The sequence below is a fragment of the Amblyomma mixtum genome, chromosome 4 (assembly GCF_055824585.1).
Source record: "Amblyomma mixtum isolate Tamu chromosome 4, ASM5582458v1, whole genome shotgun sequence".
Taxonomy (NCBI): Eukaryota; Metazoa; Arthropoda; class Arachnida; order Ixodida; family Ixodidae; genus Amblyomma; species Amblyomma mixtum.
The window spans coordinates 77,893,000-77,912,292 of NC_143015.1; the positions used below are offsets into that span (position 1 = coordinate 77,893,000).

The 19,293-nt window shown below is 49.0% G+C and overlaps 1 protein-coding gene across 1 annotated transcript; it reads left to right on the forward strand.

Moving 5' to 3' along the window:
* The first annotated feature begins 530 nt into the window (after window positions 1-530).
* On the forward strand, window positions 531-11,301 carry LOC149347133 (uncharacterized). The gene is made up of 4 exons (XM_089586897.1): window positions 531-958; window positions 1,293-1,315; window positions 9,817-9,858; window positions 11,011-11,301. The coding sequence occupies exons 1-4, from the start codon at window positions 916-918 to the stop codon at window positions 11,239-11,241; spliced, it is 339 nt and encodes a 112-aa protein (XP_089443023.1). The 5' UTR covers window positions 531-915; the 3' UTR covers window positions 11,242-11,301.
* Window positions 11,302-19,293: the final 7,992 nt, after the last annotated feature.

The following is a 19,293-nucleotide window of genomic DNA, read 5'->3' on the forward strand; positions in this document are numbered from 1 at the left end:
AATAACACATAATTCACTTAACTTTCTCAGGCTTGTATCCTTAAAAATAACACACAATTCACTTAAGCTTCTCATGCTTTTATACTTAATTTGTATGCGTATGTATGTGTGTTTTGTGGGGCTATATTATCGCATCTTTGGCTTGAAACATTGAAACGAACTTGAAACGAAAGAGTACAGAGTACTCTTCCTTCTCCCAGCGGGGTCTTTATGCATGCACAGGCTGCATTAGCTGCTCAGGGCCCGCATAGCAGCTTCTGGTCGGGCTTTCCCTATCACAGCCCTGCGTCAAATTACACCACTCTTCTTGGGCCGGCGACGATGAAACGACGGAGGCGAAACGCGCGTCAAAACCGCTTGCTGCACGGGCGCCACGATATCGTGTTACACGGTTGCTGAAATGCAACTTGGGAATCCCGCTCCACAACAACAGCCGGGCGTCAAACTGAAAGCGGAAGCTGCAGAGGCTTGAGAGCGCGGTGTCGGGATGGCGAGTTGCGCAGTCAAAGGGAAAGCTACCGCTAACTAACCGGGGATATACTACTAACGACACTCGGTTCCTGGTTGACGTAGTTGCCTGCTGGACCCGCCGGGTAGAGAGGGGGATAGTTAGGTCGGAAAAATAAACCGGGGCAACTGTCCTCCAGGCACGTTAGGCAGCTGAGAACATTCCATCCGTCTTGCATACCCCGTGCTCTTTACAAGATCACGTGTTAGGGAGGGGTTTCAACTAGTGGTTCCTCTTTCAAGCGGGTTTTCCTACGTCTAAGATTGCCGGGGGGTTTCAGGATGCACCCAGACTGCTAGCAGCACGGCCGCTCGTAGTGCTATATAACGGGCGGCCGCGCCGCAGGCAAGCTGTTCCACACTTGCGCTCCTGTCGGACTTCACACGTTTACTGAAGCGCCTGCCAGTATGGCCCGTGCTGTGATCTTCGCCCTGCTGCTCGCACTTTCCGGTACGTTCGTTTCAATTTTAAAGACAGGTACCGTCTTTGTCAAAAGTAACCAGGCTGCATGGTTTGCTGCTAGCTTGTATGGTGGAGCCCTTGTGGCTTTCCTAAATATCGAAAGGTGTTGGAAGGTAAGAAGACCTGCAGTCCTTACCTTTAACGACCATTTCAGCTTCAGGGAAGGTGTAAGGGCTCCACCGTACGAGCTAGAAGCAAACCATGCAGCCTGGTTACTTTTGACAAAGACTGTACGAGAACAGGACTGGTGCATTAATGTTGTGCGTAATCTCTCTTAACCTTTTTGTACGTTGTTCTCATTTCGACTACACTTCTCTTCCAGTTCTTGCTGTGTGCAGCGCCCAGGTAAGTGTCTTCGCACAAAATTTGCTCACTCGTTTCACAATACCGGGGAAGAGGGGTGGGTTCTTAACCACATTATTGAAAAAGAAACTGCGAAACTTCGATACCATTTAGGTTGCCTGCTCTCGTTTCTACAATAAGTGTCTACTTTTCTTCTTATGATTTTCCCCTCCAAAACGCTGGTTAAAACCGTTCCTTTGCCCTTACATGGTGTGTATGAGTCATCAGCTTCTAGAATGTTCGAGTACCTTCCATTAAATTATCGTGTGGAATTGTACTAATCCGACCCACTAATGCACCTTAATCCATTTTCTGGCGTGGGTACACTTTTAAAATATTGGGGCTCCTAAGGAATTTATAGGAGTGGGCCAACTTCCCAATTTTGGGAGTGCTCAGATTTTCAAATTTGCAGTGACTGTTGGTCACGCGGTGGTGATGACGTCACAACTCTCTCAATATCACTTATGGATCGCGAGGAGTTCTTCCCTCACAAGAAAAAAATTTAGACAGTCTATAGAGTGTCTATAGACGTCTGTCTACAAAGTCCATAGAGTGTCTATAGACAAATCCTAGAGAACAGTCTATTATCAATACAAATGCCATAGACAGTCTATAGACAATCTATAGAGTTATGGCCATACACTTTTAGTAGACTTTTTTCTATAGACAGCTATAGACTATGAATAGACAAAAAGCAATATCTATAGGAAGTCAATAGAGTCAATAATAAGTCTATAGACTGTCTATAAACCATTTTTATAATCATTATACTGTTATAGCGGGACAATCTTTAGGGCCAAGCAACCCTGAGCTACCATGTGTCACGTGTTGGCGGCTTTCCCGCCAGTCTGTACCCTGCCACCAGCAATAAAGGACGTAACATATAATTGGCGACGAGGTAAAAATGGCAACTGCGCTGGGCACGATTGGGGAATTCGTTCCAACAGAGGCGACGTCTTGGCCCTTGTATTTGGAGCGCCTCGAATTTTTCTTTCAAGCAAACGACATCGACGGTAACGAGAAGAAGCGAGCAACGCTCTGCAGCGTTGCGGCCCAGCAACGTATGCCATCGTTCGCTCCCTTTGTTCTCCGGATGCGCCGTCGGCCGTGGCCTACGATGAGATCGTCAGGCGTCTCTCAAACCACTTCTCGCCGCGACCGTCGGTGACAGTACAGCGTTTCAAGTTTGGCACACGTCAACAGCAGCCCGGTGAGTCAATTGCCGACTACATCGCAGAATTGCGACGTCTCTCGGAACACTGCGATTTCGGTGCGTCGCTCGATGACATGTTGCGCGACCGGCTAGTGTGCGGGGTGCGAAGCGAGACCCTTCAGCGTCGGTTGCTGGCGGAGCCGGAGCTTACGTTTGCTACAGCTCGGGAGAAAGCCATTGCAATGGAATCTGCGCAGCGACAGACCGAGCAAATTCGCGGCAGTGCCGCATCGTGTGAAGTTGGCAGCGTGAGCGGGCAGCGTTTCGACCCGTGTGTTGCGAAGGTCTCTGCGCCAGTGACAGCCAAGGAGGGTACCCATAAGCAGGCTGGTTCGCCTGGAAGCACAAGCGTATGTTTCCGCTGCAAGGGTGCGCATTCGCCAAGCAGTTGCCCATTCATGAATATGCAGTGCCACTTCTGCAAGCAACGAGGGCACATAGTGAGAGCATGCAGGAGGAAGGCGGCAGCTCGCGCTTCGGCTGAACCCAACTCTCAGAACAAAAAACGGGCCAGTGGAGGCCGTCACAAGAATGCTGCGTCGGACGTTTACGACGTGTTCGTGCTGTCTGGTGAAGAGCCAGCCGTGAGAGTGGAAGTGCGCGTCAACGGAAGTCCCCTAGAGATGGAGGTGGACTCTGGTGCAGTGTGTTCAGTCATCAACGACCGGACTATGCAGAAGCTGCGAATATCGAAAAGGGCGTTGCGCCCAAGTACTCTTCATCTCCGAGCTTACAATAACAAGGAACTACGAGTGTTGGGTGAACTGACCGTGAAGGTGGAATTCAAGGGGCAGGAACATCGCCTGCGATTGGTGGTGGTTAAGGGTGCTAGTATCGGACTTCTCGGTCGGGACTGGTTCAAGTCTTTGGGAATAAGTCTGAGTGGTGTTCACAGTGTGTACGAGCCGAGTCGAACTGGCAGTAGGGGAACAACAGCCTTGCTCAAGAAGTATTCTTCAGTCTTTGAGCCTGGACTTGGGACAAGTAAAGGGCCTCCTGTACGCATAGAGGTGAACCCGGCAGCTCCGCCGCGATTTCTGAAGCCACGACAAGTACCGTTTGCATTGAGACCGAAGGTGGACGAAGCACTGGACAAGTTGGTGAGCCAAGGCATTTTCCAGCCTGTGCGGCACTCGAAGTGGGCAACACCTGTCGTTCCAGTTGTCAAAAAAGATGGATCGATAAGGATCTGTGGGGACTACAAGAGCACAGTCAATCGTGTAGTGCAGTGGGAGACGTATCCCCTGCCGACACCGGAGCAGCTGTTTGCCAGGCTGGCAGGTTGCTCGAAGTTTTCAAGGCTAGACCTCGGACAGGCGTATCAACAGAAGACTGTTGATGAAGAAACAGCTGACTTGTTGACGGTTACAACACATCGGGGACTGTTCCGCGTAACCCGTCTTCAATTTGGCGTGGCAGTGGCAGTGGCTATCTTTCAGAGGTACATGGAAGAACTGTTGCATGGAATTGATGGTGTTCTTGTGTTCTTGGATGACATCTTGATCGGTGGAAAGGATGAGGTACAGCACAATGCTCGTTTACAAGAAGTGCTCAAAAGAATTCATGAAGACGGTCTGCGACTAAAGTTTGACAAATGTCAATTTGGTGTTGAGGAAGTGTGTTACTTGGGATTCCGTGTGAACTCTGCAGGTGTGCAGCCGACAGAAGACAAGGTGCGTGCTATTCACAAGGCCCCAGAGCCGACATGCAAAAAGGAACTTCAAGCCTTTTTAGGAGCTCTGAACTTTTACAACAAGTTTCTTAAAGGAGCAGCTCATGCCTTGGAGCCACTGTACCGGCTGTTGGACAAGGGTCGCGAGTGGCGTTGGATGGAAGCTGAGGCGGAAGCATTTCGCCAGGCGAAAGATCTGCTACAGTCATCACATGTTCTGGTGCACTATGATGTCAACAAACCCCTAGTGCTGGCCTGTGACGCATCCCCGTACGGACTGGGTGCTGTGTTGAGTCATGTGTGCGAAGATGGCAGCGAGAGACCGGTTGCATATGCGTCGAGAACTATGAGTGCGGCAGAACGGAATTATGCCCAGACAGACCGAGAAGCGCTCGCCATCGGCTTTGGCATAAAGAAGTATCATCAGTTTCTATATGGGAGACATTTCAAAATTGTGACAGACCACAAACCAAACCCCTCTTAGGACTGTTGCACCATGCCAAGCCCATTCCCCAGGTGCTATCACCACGGATGCTGCGTTGGACCCTCATGTTATCGGCTTATGACTATGAAATTGAGTATCGACCAGCGGAGAAGCTTTCCAATGCTGATGCATTCAGTCGTTTACCACTGAGAGCCAGTAGGGCAGAGGAAGAGGAGCAGCGTCTTGGGGAAGTAGGGATGCTGGAAATGGCGCCGGAAGTAGCATGGAACTCTAGGAAGGTGGCAAGATTCACGTCAAGGGATAAGCTGTTGGCTAGAGTCTGCAATTGGGTGCAGCATGGGTGGCCAGAGGGTAAGCTGCCAGAAGAGTTTGCAGCGTTTGTGAGCCGCAAGCATGAACTGTCGGTGTACCAAGGTTGTTTGCTGTGGGGCAGTCGTGTGGTCATTCCAGAGCCAGCTCGACCGTATGTCATGGACATTCTTCACACAGCTCATCCAGGAATTGTCAAGATGAAGGGGCTTGCCAGAGGAGCCGTGTGGTGGCCAGGAATCGACAGAGATGTTGAGCAGAAAGTGAGAGACTGTGCACGTTGTCAGGAATCCAGGTCTGCGCCAGCAGCTGCAAAGATTCACCCTTGGGAATTCACCAAGCGTCCTTGGACAAGACTACACATCGATTTTGCTGGGCCCTTCCAAGGCAAAGTTTTCCTCATTGTGGTGGACTCTCACTCAAAGTGGTTGGAAGTGTGCCGGATGAATTCCATGTCGACAGCTACAGTTTGTGCGAAGCTTCGTTTCCTTTTTGCTACCCATGGCATTCCAGAAACTGTTGTTTCTGATAATGGCACTGCCTTTTGTTCGGAGGAGTTCAGAGACTTCATGTGCCGGAATCAAATCCGACATGTGACCGTTGCCCCATATCACCCTTCTTCGAATGGTCAAGCAGAACGCATGGTGCGCGAAACCAAGGGAGTACTCAAGCGAATGGTTGGAGGCGATATCGACACACGTCTGGCTAGGTTTTTAATGACCCAGCATATCCTGCCTCATGCTACAACAGGCAAGAGCCCGGCCGAATTGCTAATGGGCAGGAAACTTTCAACTGTGTTAGAGCGTCTGCATCCTGACCTGCAGTCCAGTGTGCAGCAGAAACAAGAGCAGGTGATGCAGCGCCGTAGCCAGGCAGTGCGACTGTTTGATGTGGGGGATCGAGTGTTTGTGCGCAACTATCTCTATGGGCCCAAGTGGTTGCCGGGCATTGTGGATGCTGTCACAGGACCAGTGTCGTACTTGGTCGTCACCAAGGACGGTCGTCGATGGAGACGTCATGTTGACCAACTCAGAAGTCGTTCTGCCAGCTACGCATTGGACAGTTTCGCTTCTGGGATGTGTGAAGAGGAGGAACCGCTGGTTGCTTCCCCGGCAGGGTGTTCCGGGCTTGGCATTCCTTCAAGCCTAGAGGACCCTGGAAGACGGGACCAAGGAGAAAGACTGGAGGAGGCTGCAGCGCCCAGTACCGAATCTGCTTCCTGTGGTGAGGACCGTGAAGCGAGTGCTTCCCTTCAAGTCCAGCGACCACAGCGCCAACGCAGCCGCCCTGCGTATCTGAAGGACTTCGTGACGTAGGGGGGAGGAGTGTTATAGCGGGACAATCTTTAGGGCCAAGCAACCCTGAGCTACCATGTGTCACGTGTTGGCGGCTTTCCCGCCAGTCTGTACCCTGCCACCAGCAATAAAGGACGTAACATATACCATTACTGGCGCAGTGGTGGAGAGGTTAAGCGATGCTGCCCCGGCAGGTGACTGCTTTGAAACACAGCCACCGGTAGGGCTTGTGAGATGCAGGTTGCTCTTTCCGAGCTCCCGTAAGACTTACGCGCAGAGCCTCGATGAGCAGGTGACAACTGCATTGAAATCGGCAACGGTGGGCAAGTTGCCACCTGCCACTGTGGGCAGGTTGTGATGACGTGACAAGGTCACACGACCTCTCTTGACCAATAAGGGAATTTTGTGAATGAGGAGCCGGAAATGTTTGGTGAGACGGCAAATGCTATTGCATTAGTAGGAGGATGACATCGACGTGAAGCGGAGGTCTAGGAAGTGACAGACCAAAGCTTGTGCGGTAGACAGAATGGGACTTATAACGTCCACTAATGAACAGGTTGCGCTGGCTTGTGCCGAGATAGATGCAGAGTTGTGCGAACAGTGTATGATTACGCTGACGATTGAACGATATGCCCACGAGCTACGATATGCTATGATGAGGCCTACGAGCTCTTTATGGCGCTGAGGCTTCCGCTTGGCATGTCAAAAAAAAAAAAGCTGCAAACATCTGCGAAGAGCTGTGAGCTTAAAACTTTAGATCTAGAAGTTTTTCTCAGGTGAGAAAGAGAGAGGGATCGAGCTTTGCCATAATTAAGCACTATAGGCACGGAATAGATGTTGTGCCAGAGCCAGTGGCCTTTCCGAGGTTGCAACTAAAGGCACGCAAAACGTCTCTTGCTGCTGTCGCCATTGTTTTTTGTACCTTAACTGCGTTACATGTAGAAGTGAACCTTGCCTTATATCTTTCGAGAGCAGCAGTCATAAGAAAGCAATAGCAGGACGATCGTGTTGTGTAACTTCAAATCTTGAACTTTTCAAACAATGCTCGCATATGCTTCTCGCACTCAAAAGTGTGTGTGCTTATTTATCTCGCTTGTTTTATTGAACATACAAATGCATACTTTGCAGTGCTGTGGGTTATTGAGCCCTCTCGAACTTTTTTCGTTTTATGAGCGCCTTCAAGTGAGTTTTAGTTCACTCAGATAGTTCTATGATCCGAGCAAATAATTGTGAGCCCTTTCATAAATATTGTTGAAGTTTGGACTCGGCGACGCAGTGCCCGACGTATTGCTAATTTAACAGTCAACGCTTACTACCGCAGCGCAGACATGAATATTGCATTTTTTAGCAGTTCCACTTAAACCTTCAAAACATTGCGCGGGCGAGAGATGGCGCTGCCAGTACAGCTGTTACAAACCCATCTTTCTTTTTTTGGTCCGGCATCGTCTCGTATGATACGAAGTCGCGATTATTTCTGACGGATTAAGGCAAATACCCCATAAAACCGTAATATGAAACAAAAATTACAGGCAAATGCCACCTCTGTGCGAAAACGTGAACAAGCCAGCGGTTTAGCTTTTCTCTCAGTGACAAAACACTCAGTAATATAGATTATATGTCGATTCCATTATAAGTTCTGGGTCACCAGCCGTTCGTCATTGCCTGAAACAATGCCACGCCCACGCTCCCGCTGAAATTGAACCCATAACGAATGAATAGCGAACACGAGGCATGGCGTAGCTTCAGCCAACTAAGAAGAAGAACGGCGGATACAAAAAAGGCATTAAATAAGTTTAAGAATACGTATAATGTACAGACCCTGCTTTGAAACATGGGCTTTGAAAATCAATTGCAGGACAAAAAGGTTTTGGTGCTCTTTGAAGCGCAAGTTTTTGCGACTTGGTTTATTTATAATATAGCTTAAATTGTTGTACGCTCGAAGCAATTCCGTCAAAAACTGTTTTTGTTTTGTTTACGACTTCTGGTTGCTTTAGTGGGGAATTCAGAAGGTATGGTAATTGTCAATGCTTATTTCATGTGTTCACAGGACATCGCTACTGTCGTTTGCCATGGGAACGCAGATTTAGCTTTGTGAACGAAAATGATTTGAACTGAAACCTTTTCCCAGTCGCTGTCACTGTACGAGGTCTGTTAGAAAAGTATCCGACCTTTGGCCGAAGAAAAAAAACTGGCATAACTGGAGCGTTGGAAACCTAATAACCTTCAAAGTAGTCTCCTTGGGGCTCCATATACATCTCCCATCGGTGCTGCCATTGTTGGAAGTATTACGAAAAGGCCCTTTTCGGAATGAAATTTAGCTCTGCCGTCGTTGCAGCCACAATGTCCTTTCTTTTCTGAAATGGCGCTCCTTTCAATGGCCTCTTCATTTTAGGAAACAGCCAGAAGTCGTAGGGGGACATATCAGGAGAGTAAGGAGCCTGTTGAACTACAGGAGTCTGGTTTTTCGCCAGAAAAGTCTGAATCAAATGCGAGGAATGTGCAGGAGCAATGCCGCGAGGGATGCGCCAATTTCTTGTTGACCTCAATTCCGGTTTCTTGCGCCGCACAGCACCACGTAGGCGATGGAGGACATCCCTGTAGTACTATTTAGTCATTCTTTGACCCTGTGGGGTGCGTACTCGTGGTGTGCCACACAGAGGGAGTCAAAAAAGCAGTCAGCATCACTTTGACAATGCTGCGCACTTGGCGGGCCTTCTTTGGTCTTGGTGACGTGGAATGCGTCCTCTGTGACGACTGGGATTTGGTTTCCGGGTCGTACCCGTACACCCAAGACTCGTCACTAGTGATTACGGCGTCGGTGAAGTCAGGGTAACTGTTTGTGGAATCCAGCATCTCCTGTGAGACTTCAACACGAAGCTGCTTTTTCTCCACCGTCAGCAGCTTCGGCACGAATTTCGCCGCATCTCTCTCCATGGCCAAATCTTCGGTGATAATAGAATGTGCAGAAAAATTGCTGATGTACACCTCTCCCGCAATTTCTCGGATAGTCACACAACAGTCCCGCATCACCACAGCGTTCACTTCGGCAATGACCTGGTCATTTCGGCATGTTGATGGCCGACCGGAGCGTGGCTCTCTCTCCACGGATGTGCGGCTGTCTTTAAACCAGTTGCACCACTGCTTAATCTGTGTGCTGCTCATAGCAGCATCACCGAAAGCCGTCTGAACATTTCGAAAGGTTTCCACTTGGCTATCGCCAAGTTTCTGGCAAAATTTGAAGTAGTATCGCTGCTCCTCTCGCTCCCCCATTTTCCTTGCAACAAAAAACCGACGAGAGCACCGCGCACTGCCTCACTCAAACGCTGCTTCCCAGCGACTGACGCTATCGGCAGGCGGGAAAAAATTCGTGCATGCGCGCGAGGGTTCAAGGTCGGCTGCTGTAAGCGCGCTTGTTTCACATCCATCAGGTGTTCGCAAAAAAACAATAAAGTCGGATACTTTTCTAACAGACCTCCTATACTAGTGGATCTGTGGCTTCATCGTTCTTCTGGAAATCTGCTTTCAGGTGTGCGTGTATTCAAATTCTAACGCTATTGCTGACTTTTACAGAGGAGGCGCTTCAACTTCAACTTCCAGCCCTCTCCTCCACGAGTAAGTATATATGGCTCGACGCCATATTCCGCAATTTGTGATAAGTGTACACCGTACTCTTTAGCTAAAAATTTATGAAATGTGCATGAAAGAATGTGCGCGAGGCCGAATGAACATTATTTTGACTTTTACAAATGGGTTTTTGTAACCCGTTTTTAAGAGCGATAAGTAGATTGGGCTGCTCATACAAAATTTGCGAGAACACTTTGACAACTAAAGTGTTGAGAGGCGAAAGCCGAGCACACTATGACGTGGCGACTTTCGGTGGATGTGACGTCACACCGTTCCCGTGGCTATGTCCATACCCAAATTGTACATCTTTCGGGGATCTTGAGTGTTAATTGCGCTTAATTACACATTTTTCCAACTAACTTGACACAGATACGACGTTTTTCCGACCATTCTGTGACAATTTTCACTATGCCGTGACGACTTCCGATGGATGTGACGTCACACCGTTCCCGTGGCTATATCGACGTCCGGGTTATGTGGACGCAATTTTGACATTTTTGCCTATAATTAATTAACTAATTAATCTACAGTCATCAAAATTTGCTTCTATGTTCATTTCTTTCTCCTCTATCTGAAGCAAGCATTGGTTTTGTTCTATCCTTGTTAGTTCCCGAGTAAAACACGTGTGACTCGCTTTGTTAACGGACGAAAGTATGAGCCATTAAAGGCTTTCGCCTTAAAACAAATTCTATTGCAACCTGTGTTGTCTGGAACACGAATACAATGGTTGTAATCTCTCTGTGCGTTTAGAAGCTGTTTTGCGTTAATATCTCTGCGGTTACAAAGTGTTAAATACAAAAACTGAAAGTGGTTACTAAAAATGCGTCTTGCGCAATTCCGCCTCCCTACGTAATCTGCGGCTTACGATGGCCCACCTTGGCTGGTGCCGGTCGCGTCACGCTGTACCATCCATTTATCCCTTCTTAGTTCTTCAGCCTGTGAATGAATCAATTCTTGTGTAGCAGCACATTTAAGTGTTGCCGACTGTGGACGTAATGCGAATCGAACAAGCAGTGCAAGAAAGAAATTACAAAAGGCATTTGCAGAGGAGGAGAAAGCAGCGACCTAGGCGAGAGTGGTTTGCAGTGAAAATGTGCTGTAATTTACACGTGCTTAATTACTTCACGCCGCCCTTTGCAGCACCGTTTCAGCGTTGAGGCCGAGGGTGGCGCCCGGGGCCGCCGGAACTTCAACGTGGGTGGCTCTGTCCGCGGCGAGTACGACTTGTATCGCGGAAGAGACGGCACCCGAGTGGTTGCCTCTGGCGGGGTGTCTCACGGCGCCACCCGCGTAGACGGCACCACGTACAAGGGCAGACCCCAGGGCGGAGTAGGCATCGGCGTCGAGATACCCATCGGCAAAGGAAGATGATTCCCGTCTTTGTATGCACAGTGCGAGGATTGTAAAATAAAAGCGTAGTGAGCGCGTTGATTCTCGCTCTCGTCTGTACTTTGCTGTGGATCACATCCACCTGCGACTTGCAGCAATCGGCGCTCATGTTTTAAGGCGAAAGCCTTTAATTCCTCATAGTTGTCGACAGAAGGTCGTCAGCAGAGGTGTCACGCTTTTCGGTTGGCCGAAATGGTTATGACGTCAGAGTGAGCGGATTCGAAGTAATAAGGTCACCCACGGACGCCTGACGCCACCTTTTGGAGCACACGACAACTAATAAAATAGTTGTCTTTCGCTCTGACAGGGGGCGTAAGGCGTCCGTGGGTGAGCGGGTGACCACATTACATACCTCATCACTGCGAACAGAGCCATGGATACAACCGAACTCATCGAAGCAGAGGGAGAGTCGTGCTAAAGAAGCAGTCAGAGACGGCCGTCAAAGTGTTTGGTTTGGTTTGGTTTATTGGGGTTTAACGTCCCAAAGCGACTAAGGCTATGAGGGACGCCGTAGTGAAGGGCTCCGGAAATTTCGACCACCTGGGGTTCTTTAACGTGCACTGACATCGCACAGTACACGGGCCTCTAGAATTTCGCCTCCATCGAAATTCAGCCGCCGCGACCGGGATCGAACCCGCGTCTTTCGGGCCAGCAGTCGAGCGCCGTAACCACTGAGCCACCGCGGCGGGGCTCCGTCAAAGTGTGTAGTTGTAATGTGCAGTCAAAGTGTGTAGTCAAATAAAGCACTAGTACAGCACAAACAGTCTCGCAGTCAATGCTAAACAGTGCGCCAGGAAAGGCTTTCGCATTGCAGCACTTTAGAAAGCCAAAGTGCCCCCTAAATTTTTTTGCGCATGTCCATGCACACGGCACAAAACATGGTGTTGGCCGAACGGAACAGTTTTCGTGACTGAACACAAGCAAGCACTTAGTAATAATGGCACACTTGTGCCCAGGCGACCTACGACGCTATCCCAGTGTGAGACCTTTTGCATCTAGGTGCGGAATTCTACTGACTCGGCATGCAAGTAAGACTTTCGTGGAATGGTGAAGTTCGGCTGTTAACTCGCGGCAAGGACACGCAAGGCATCCGAAAGTGAGGGCATTGACGAGATATTGCAGGTGTCATCACCACAACTTGGATTCTCCTTAACGCAGGTAATAGCGCGAAGGATGGTGGCTGCACACGAAGGACACGTGTGCGATGTCGGATGTCTTCTATTATTCTCAAAAGAACAATGGCACCATTCGGACTGAGGCGTGAAGGCATGGACGAGGGAAGCTCGCTAGGCGGGCTGCTGAATCTGCTAGCCTTTCTGGATCGACAACTGCACGTAGGACGCACTCAGGCTGAATGCGGAGAGAGATCTGTGCCTCGAGATATAAGTGAGAGCGCTTTGCCAAAGAGCGCCAATTATAGCACGAGGTGCTTTTTTTATTGCGAAAGCAATGCTACTCGCACTTTCAAGCCTTCGCGTGACCCGGCCGCAGTTACGTTTGACCTTGAGCGGAGTGAATATGGGCGACCAACTCGTTCCTTCAGAGCCCGGCTGCAGTTACGGTGTGTGTTTGCCGCGCTGCGCACCTGTGGTGCTACTGCCGCTGTGACGTCACACCAGCTGTTGGTTATGTTTTCTTTCTCTCAGTCGCAACAACATCAAAAACAAAATATAAAAAAATTACCGAAGACGCTTTCAGTCGTCGCGCAGCGGCGGCCGGTAGCCACGCGTGACCTGTAGACGCGGCGCACTGCGTTCCTTCAGTTGGAGGCGCTGCGCTTTTGCTTTCGCAACCTACCAGGCTTAACCAAAGCTACGCCCCCACCAATTTTTTTCTATACATACGCAAGGCGCGGTCAAATATCCATTTTCCAAGCATTCCACCCCAAACGTGTTGAGAAGCAAGCCAGGGGAAACCTTGTGCCTGCTTTGCCGAAAGTAACCGAGCAGCCGGGTTTGCTTCTCAGCCAACCTCCCTGCTCGGTGACTTTTGGCATAAAAGGTGCAAGAAATGGAGCTTTACTAGAGAGCGCCATTTATAGCTCAAATAATTTTGTGTATCTATACTAACTATGGGGTCAAAGTCGCACTTTCCAAACATTTCATCGTAAAGGTGTTAAGGAGCAAGCAGGGGAAAGCTTGTATCTCATTTGTCAAAAGTAACCGGGCAGCGGGGTTTGCTTCTCAGCCAAACCCTCGCTCGGTTACATTTGACAAAACAGGTGCAAGCAAAGGAGCTTAGGCCGAAGAGCTACGCAGTCATTTGGGCACAGAGATGTTGTTATCGTGAAAATAAACCCCACATAAAACAAGAATTTCCGTTCTTTTTTTTTTCGAAAACACGACCAAATCTCAAGATCGGAAATGCTTGCATTTCCTCTCTGAAGATGGGGCTTCAGTCTCATCGCTGCTAAGGTCCCTCTATAATTTTTAAGGCAGGGTTATCTGACGCGCGCGCCACCTAGAAGGATCCTGTGTAGCAGACGACGCCCATGTTTCTACTGCGGCTACCGCGGCATTCATGAGGTGAAAACATATCGGCACATGCGAGGAAATAAAACTACCGGTGCCTGACTGTGGTAAGAAACGAAAGAAGAGCCCGAACTGCGAAAACCAGTCCTGTTCTTTTAAATGAGCGCTGAAAAAAATTCACTCAAGAGAGCACAATGAGTGCTTGATCGCCTCGATTCCGCATGTTTGCATCTCGTTGATTTTTTCTCGTGTTAAATTAGTTTTTGAACTTAAATTAGCAGTATATAATCAAAAAATAAGAGTGAGGTGTTGACCTGGCAGTGTTTTGTAAAGTAGTCGATGAATTCGATGATAGACAACACGAAGTCGGAGCCGAAGACAACGCGCGACGCGTTTTGCATGGCGTTTCGTGTCTATGCGCGTAAGGCTTGGTGCTCGCGTGCTCACAGTTCTGTTTGCCCTGTGGTTTCTTTTACTTGTAAGTGTGCGGCATACATATACCGGTTACCTTGTTGCAAGAATGCGAGTAAAAAAAAAGCCTGACGGTCGCTCGGATCGAAAAGCTACGACATAACGCCGCTGAAACCTGCGACCCTTACGAAAAGTAATCGTCCTGTGTGCGGAAACGTGTGCGCCGTCTTCTTGCCGCTGTATGTCTTTTTTTTTCTTTATTACCTGGCTTTGGCTCATGACATTGCACCACAAAAATACACATAACGCTATATACATACATACGTGGTCGTGGTCAGCCAGCACGAGACTGGCTTCGTCAGCTTAAAATTCCCGCAATATACACAACGGCTCTAGTCTTGAGAGCCACTCGGGAGGCTCCGCAGCTGCTTTTTGGATTGCAAGAAACCGGTCCATGCTTTCCCGAAAATAAATTCGGGCCGGTCGTGCGTCTTTGTCACAATGGTAGCCTGCCATTCTGGAGCGCCATATACAGTGGAGGCCCAAGAGCATTATGAGATCAAACGGTGCCCCATCCTCATTATCAGTGCTTAAATAGCGAATTCCGTGCGCGTCAAGTGGTAGCTCTTTCTTTATGGTCCTTTGTAACACGTCCCAAAAATAAACCCCCTCCCAGCAATGCAAAAAAACATGGTCTATTGTTTCAGGCTGTTTACAAATTAAGCAGTTCGATCCCCACGGGAAAAAGAAATCCTTTCCCTCTAGAAACTTTTTAACTGGTAACGTCCCGGTGTGTAACTTAAAAAAGAAAGTCTTTACTCCTGGTGGCACCTGCATTTTCTTCACCCTTTTTAAAACATCCCCTCCCGGGCCTCCACTGTACAAGGCCCTGTACATGGGCTCTGGGAAAACAATATCACAAAGATCATTGTACAACTTTTTCCTTTTACTTTTCCACAAATACTCGGTGGAAAAACGTGCCGAAAGAAACCGAACGCTTGCTACAATCTCTTTGTAGTAACCAAAAGTTCCACCAGAGAGCTCTTCTGTGGATACCACAAACTCCGGCAGCAATCGCCGCAGCTTCACTTGGCACACGGTGCGCAAGAACTGGTCTGTGACGTCGCGATAAAACAAAAAACGGTTCACCAGGTGCCTTAAAAAAAGGTGCCCTAGCCCTAGCCCCCCGTCTTTTACCCGCCGGAACAGGTTCGTTCTGCTACAACGTTCCCATTCAGACGCCCATATGAAAACTGCAAAAATCCTGTGTAGCTTCTGAACGTTCACACGCGAGCAATGGAAAACCTGCATCACATACCAGAGTTTGCTAATAAAAAAAAGATTGCAGACTGTAGCTCTGGCGAAAATTGAAAGGCTGGTGCCTTTCCATTTCCCAGCTCGGTCGCGTGCGTCTTTTGTTTGCTCTTTCCAATACTCCTCGCTATCGCGATAAGCATCGAGCGGAACGCCCAAATACTTGCCCGGGGTCGTCGCCCACGGTACGTTGGCGAAATGGTCCGGGTGGGATGGCCACCATCCATGCCAGAGCCCAAGGCACTTGGACCAGTTAACCCCGCTACCTGTGACTTCGCTGAACGCGCGTACACACCCGACAGCTTCACTTATGCTCCCCTGATCAACCGTAAATACTGCAACGTCATCTGCATAGGCCAGCAGCTTAACTTCAGCTGCTTGTAACCTAAAGCCATTGATACTACTGTTTTCTATGATTAAAGAATCTTTAAAAATCAAAGCAATAGAAAGGGCGACATGTATCCGTTGTAAGGAAAAACAAGACGAAGCTGAGCTAAGGGCACTGCTTCAAACGCTGATGAAGCAGGAATGCAAAGAGCCTGGGAAATGGATAGAAGATGTCAGGAAAACAAAACAAAAGATAGAGCTTATGGAAGAACGGCGTTATCGCGGAGCACTAGTGAGGGCAAGGGCGGAAGACACAGCTGCTGGCGAAGCGCCATCGAAACGTGCTCTTGGTCTAGAAAAAGCGCGCGCTGAAAGAAATCACATCGATAAAATAGAATGGGGGGGGGGGGGGGGGGGGTACCTTATCGGCAGACACTGACCACATCAAAGAAGCCTTTAACGAATACTACCAGAGGTTTTTTTCATCGACTCCTGTAGACGCAGTAGCCTTTACGCATCAGTTTCTTGGTGCAATGCCACGGCTTGACGAAGAAAGCAAAAAGAAAATGGAACTAGCAATAACTCACAGCGAGGTAGAGCACGCGAGAGATCAGTTAAACCTAGGAAAATCACCAGGACCAGATGGATTCAGTGCGGCATTTTATAAAGAATTTAAGCACGAAATTGCCCCAGTGCATGCTGTGTACAATTTTCAATGAAGCCTATGAAATAAACGTATTGCCTCCGTCTTTTGGGATCTCCCATACAGTGCTCATACCTAAAACGGATGATATAGAGAAATTACAATTGGTTACAGCGTATCGACCCATAGCACTCACTAATGTGGACTACAAAATTTTTATGAAGGTATTGGCGCGTAGACTGCAGACAGTGATATCGGATATTGTTGGACCCCACCAGACATGTGGAATCAAAGGGTGCTCAATTTTTTCCAACATTCATAAAGCGCGTAGTGTGCTTGAAAGCTGTGACGACATCAATGGGCGAGTAGCGATGCTTCAGATTGATCTCGAAAAGGCATTTGATTGTGTCTCCCATGAAATTTTGTTTACCGTTTTAGACCATGTGAACGTCGGTTCAGTTATCCGTAAGGGTGTAGCCCTGGCGTATCGAAACTGCACGACGAGACTGATTGTTAACAAGAGTCTGGGGGCCCCCATTAGCGTGCAGTGTTCGGTGCGTCAGGGCTGCCCCCTCAGCCCTCTCTTGTTTTGTATATACATGGAAACGCTGTATGTCTGTCGTGTAACGATTACTCGACGAGTGTCGTGTGTTTGTGGTTCAGTGCTACGAGTCAGTGCAACTGTCTCGACATTCTAAAGCGGTGGTATGGATCGCGTCATCGAAGCTACTCGATCATGTTCGTGCTTCAAGAGTGATCTGATCTCGCGGCACACCAACATTGAGCGTTGTAGATATCTTTGTTGTGGCATTTTGTCAGCGCGTGTGTTAACGCGGTTGACTGTTCTCGTGAACCGTTTAACGTCCCCACGTAGCCTTGAATCATCGCGCGGTTTGCTGTATATGCTTTGCTGTATATATGTACTCGTATATGCTGTATATGCCGACGGTTCAAAGTCTTTCCGTCCAATTCTGTGCAGCCACACTTTTCTTCTGGTTAGATTCTCTTTGCCACGCGGAATGCAAAATAACTTCTTGCCATCTTCCGAGCAATTTCGGCACCCAACCGCACAGCAGCAAGGCATTTCCGGCCCCTGCGGAACAAAACTACCGCAGCAACGTGCACAGCAGAGCAGGCGAACGCGCGCTCTCCGCCTGGCCAGCGCTGGCCTGGCGCACTCGCGCGCAGGAGCTTTCATGGCGCCGAGGGCCGGAGCAAGGCCACATGTCGTCGATCGTCCAATTGCTGGCGTTGGCGGCTGGATAAAAGCGTTTCCTTACTTTAAAATTATTGTGGGACTTTAACCGCTGCGGCCAGTGTTGAAGACGGAGGGGTCCTGGAGATGACTGACTCGTTCAGCCCCGCAGGTACCGGCTCCGAAGGATGATGTCGAACTCCGATAAGGAGGAAACTGTACAGGGCCCGTATTACGGAACTGTCAAATCAAAAACTTGTCAAAAACGCGTCAAAAACTCGTCAAAAAGCCCCGCCGTAGCCGCGCTCCTATTGGTCGGCCGTGGCCGGCGGCCATGTTGCTTTCTTGCGTCATGGGTGGCTGGCGTTTACGTCACGGACATGACAGAAGTGGTGACGTTGCACACCTAATTATGCAGGCGCATTTTGACGTTTTTTTTTGACGGCTTCGAGGCGGTCAAAATTGGACCGTTCCGTTTTTGACAGAAAATGGCGGCGGCGGCAGCGGCGTCGTATGTGGCTGAGGCGGCTGCGGCGACGCGAGCAACGGCGAAGGAGGGCGCACGAAGACACGTTTGACTTGCCGGACGAGCTGTTACGACGCCTTTTTCAACTGGAGAGGCAGACTGCGGTGTGGCTATGCGACGAACTCGCCGATGAATTTGGAGGTTTGCGTGCGAATGCGCTGTCGGTGCAGCGGCGGGTGCTGTGTGCACAGCGGTTATTTGCGACCGGCGGCTTTCATGCAAGCTTCGACAGCCGACGACACCTCTGTGCCACAGCTACATACAAATAAAACACGCTTATGCTGGCAAAGAACTTTATTTTCCCCTGCAAATCGCACTTCGTGGCCGTCTTCTGTTTACCGGTCGAGGAAAAAGAAACAGACGACCACACATCACCCCAGAAAACAAAACTAAACAAACAAGCAAAAAATCTCAAAAACTCTCTATGCACCCCTCTTCTTGGCCGATCCCCCTCTGTGGGTATGCGCCATCCCATGAGGTGAACAACAACAACAACAACAACAACAACAACGCTTCACGCTTTGACACTTTTGTCATCTATCGTAAAAGCCGAACAACACAGACCTTAACAAGCTGGCTTCGTCGATTTTTCCGCAATTAGGTCAACCGCACAGTACCTTGATTTTCGACGCCGCGTAAGAAAACAGTATCAAGGCGTGGAGCAGCTGTTTCCGTGCAAAGCGGCTTGTTGACGTTTTACCGCCGTCTGCGCACCCCCGCGGCAGCGAAAGTTACCCACTAGCAAATTTAATAGCCTAACTTCTTGCGCTTCTTGTTTTTCTTGATATTTTTCACTTTAAACATATTTTTTTTTGGCAAAAGAAAATAATAATTTTTTTTATCGCTGAGCATATCTTTACTCTTTTAGCAAAAATTTAGCAGACGGTCCCTCGTCGTGCAGACAAATGCTTCCGGGGCGCCGCTCTGCTGCAATTGGCTGATTCCCCGTTACGTCAATTTTGCGTCAAGCGTCGACGTCACATTGTTTCGTCATTTTGACGTCACTGTCAATAACTTTTTACAGGTTTTTGACAAAGTTCCGTAATACGGCCCCAGAAGGCTTATTTTTTATTTTTACAGTCGAGATGGGAGTGCTCCGGTCACAAAACAACATCCCGTTAAATAGGGTTCGTATTTCCCAGATCCC

Coding starts and splice junctions, on each gene's coding strand:
- LOC149347133 (XM_089586897.1), top strand. CDS start 916: ATGGCCCGTGCTGTGATCTTCGCCCTGCTGCTCGCACTTTCCG. Junction 959..1,292: donor CCTGCTGCTCGCACTTTCCG/GTACGTTCGTTT, acceptor CTTCTCTTCCAG/TTCTTGCTGTGTGCAGCGCC. Junction 9,859..11,010: donor TCCAGCCCTCTCCTCCACGA/GTAAGTATATAT, acceptor CGCCCTTTGCAG/CACCGTTTCAGCGTTGAGGC.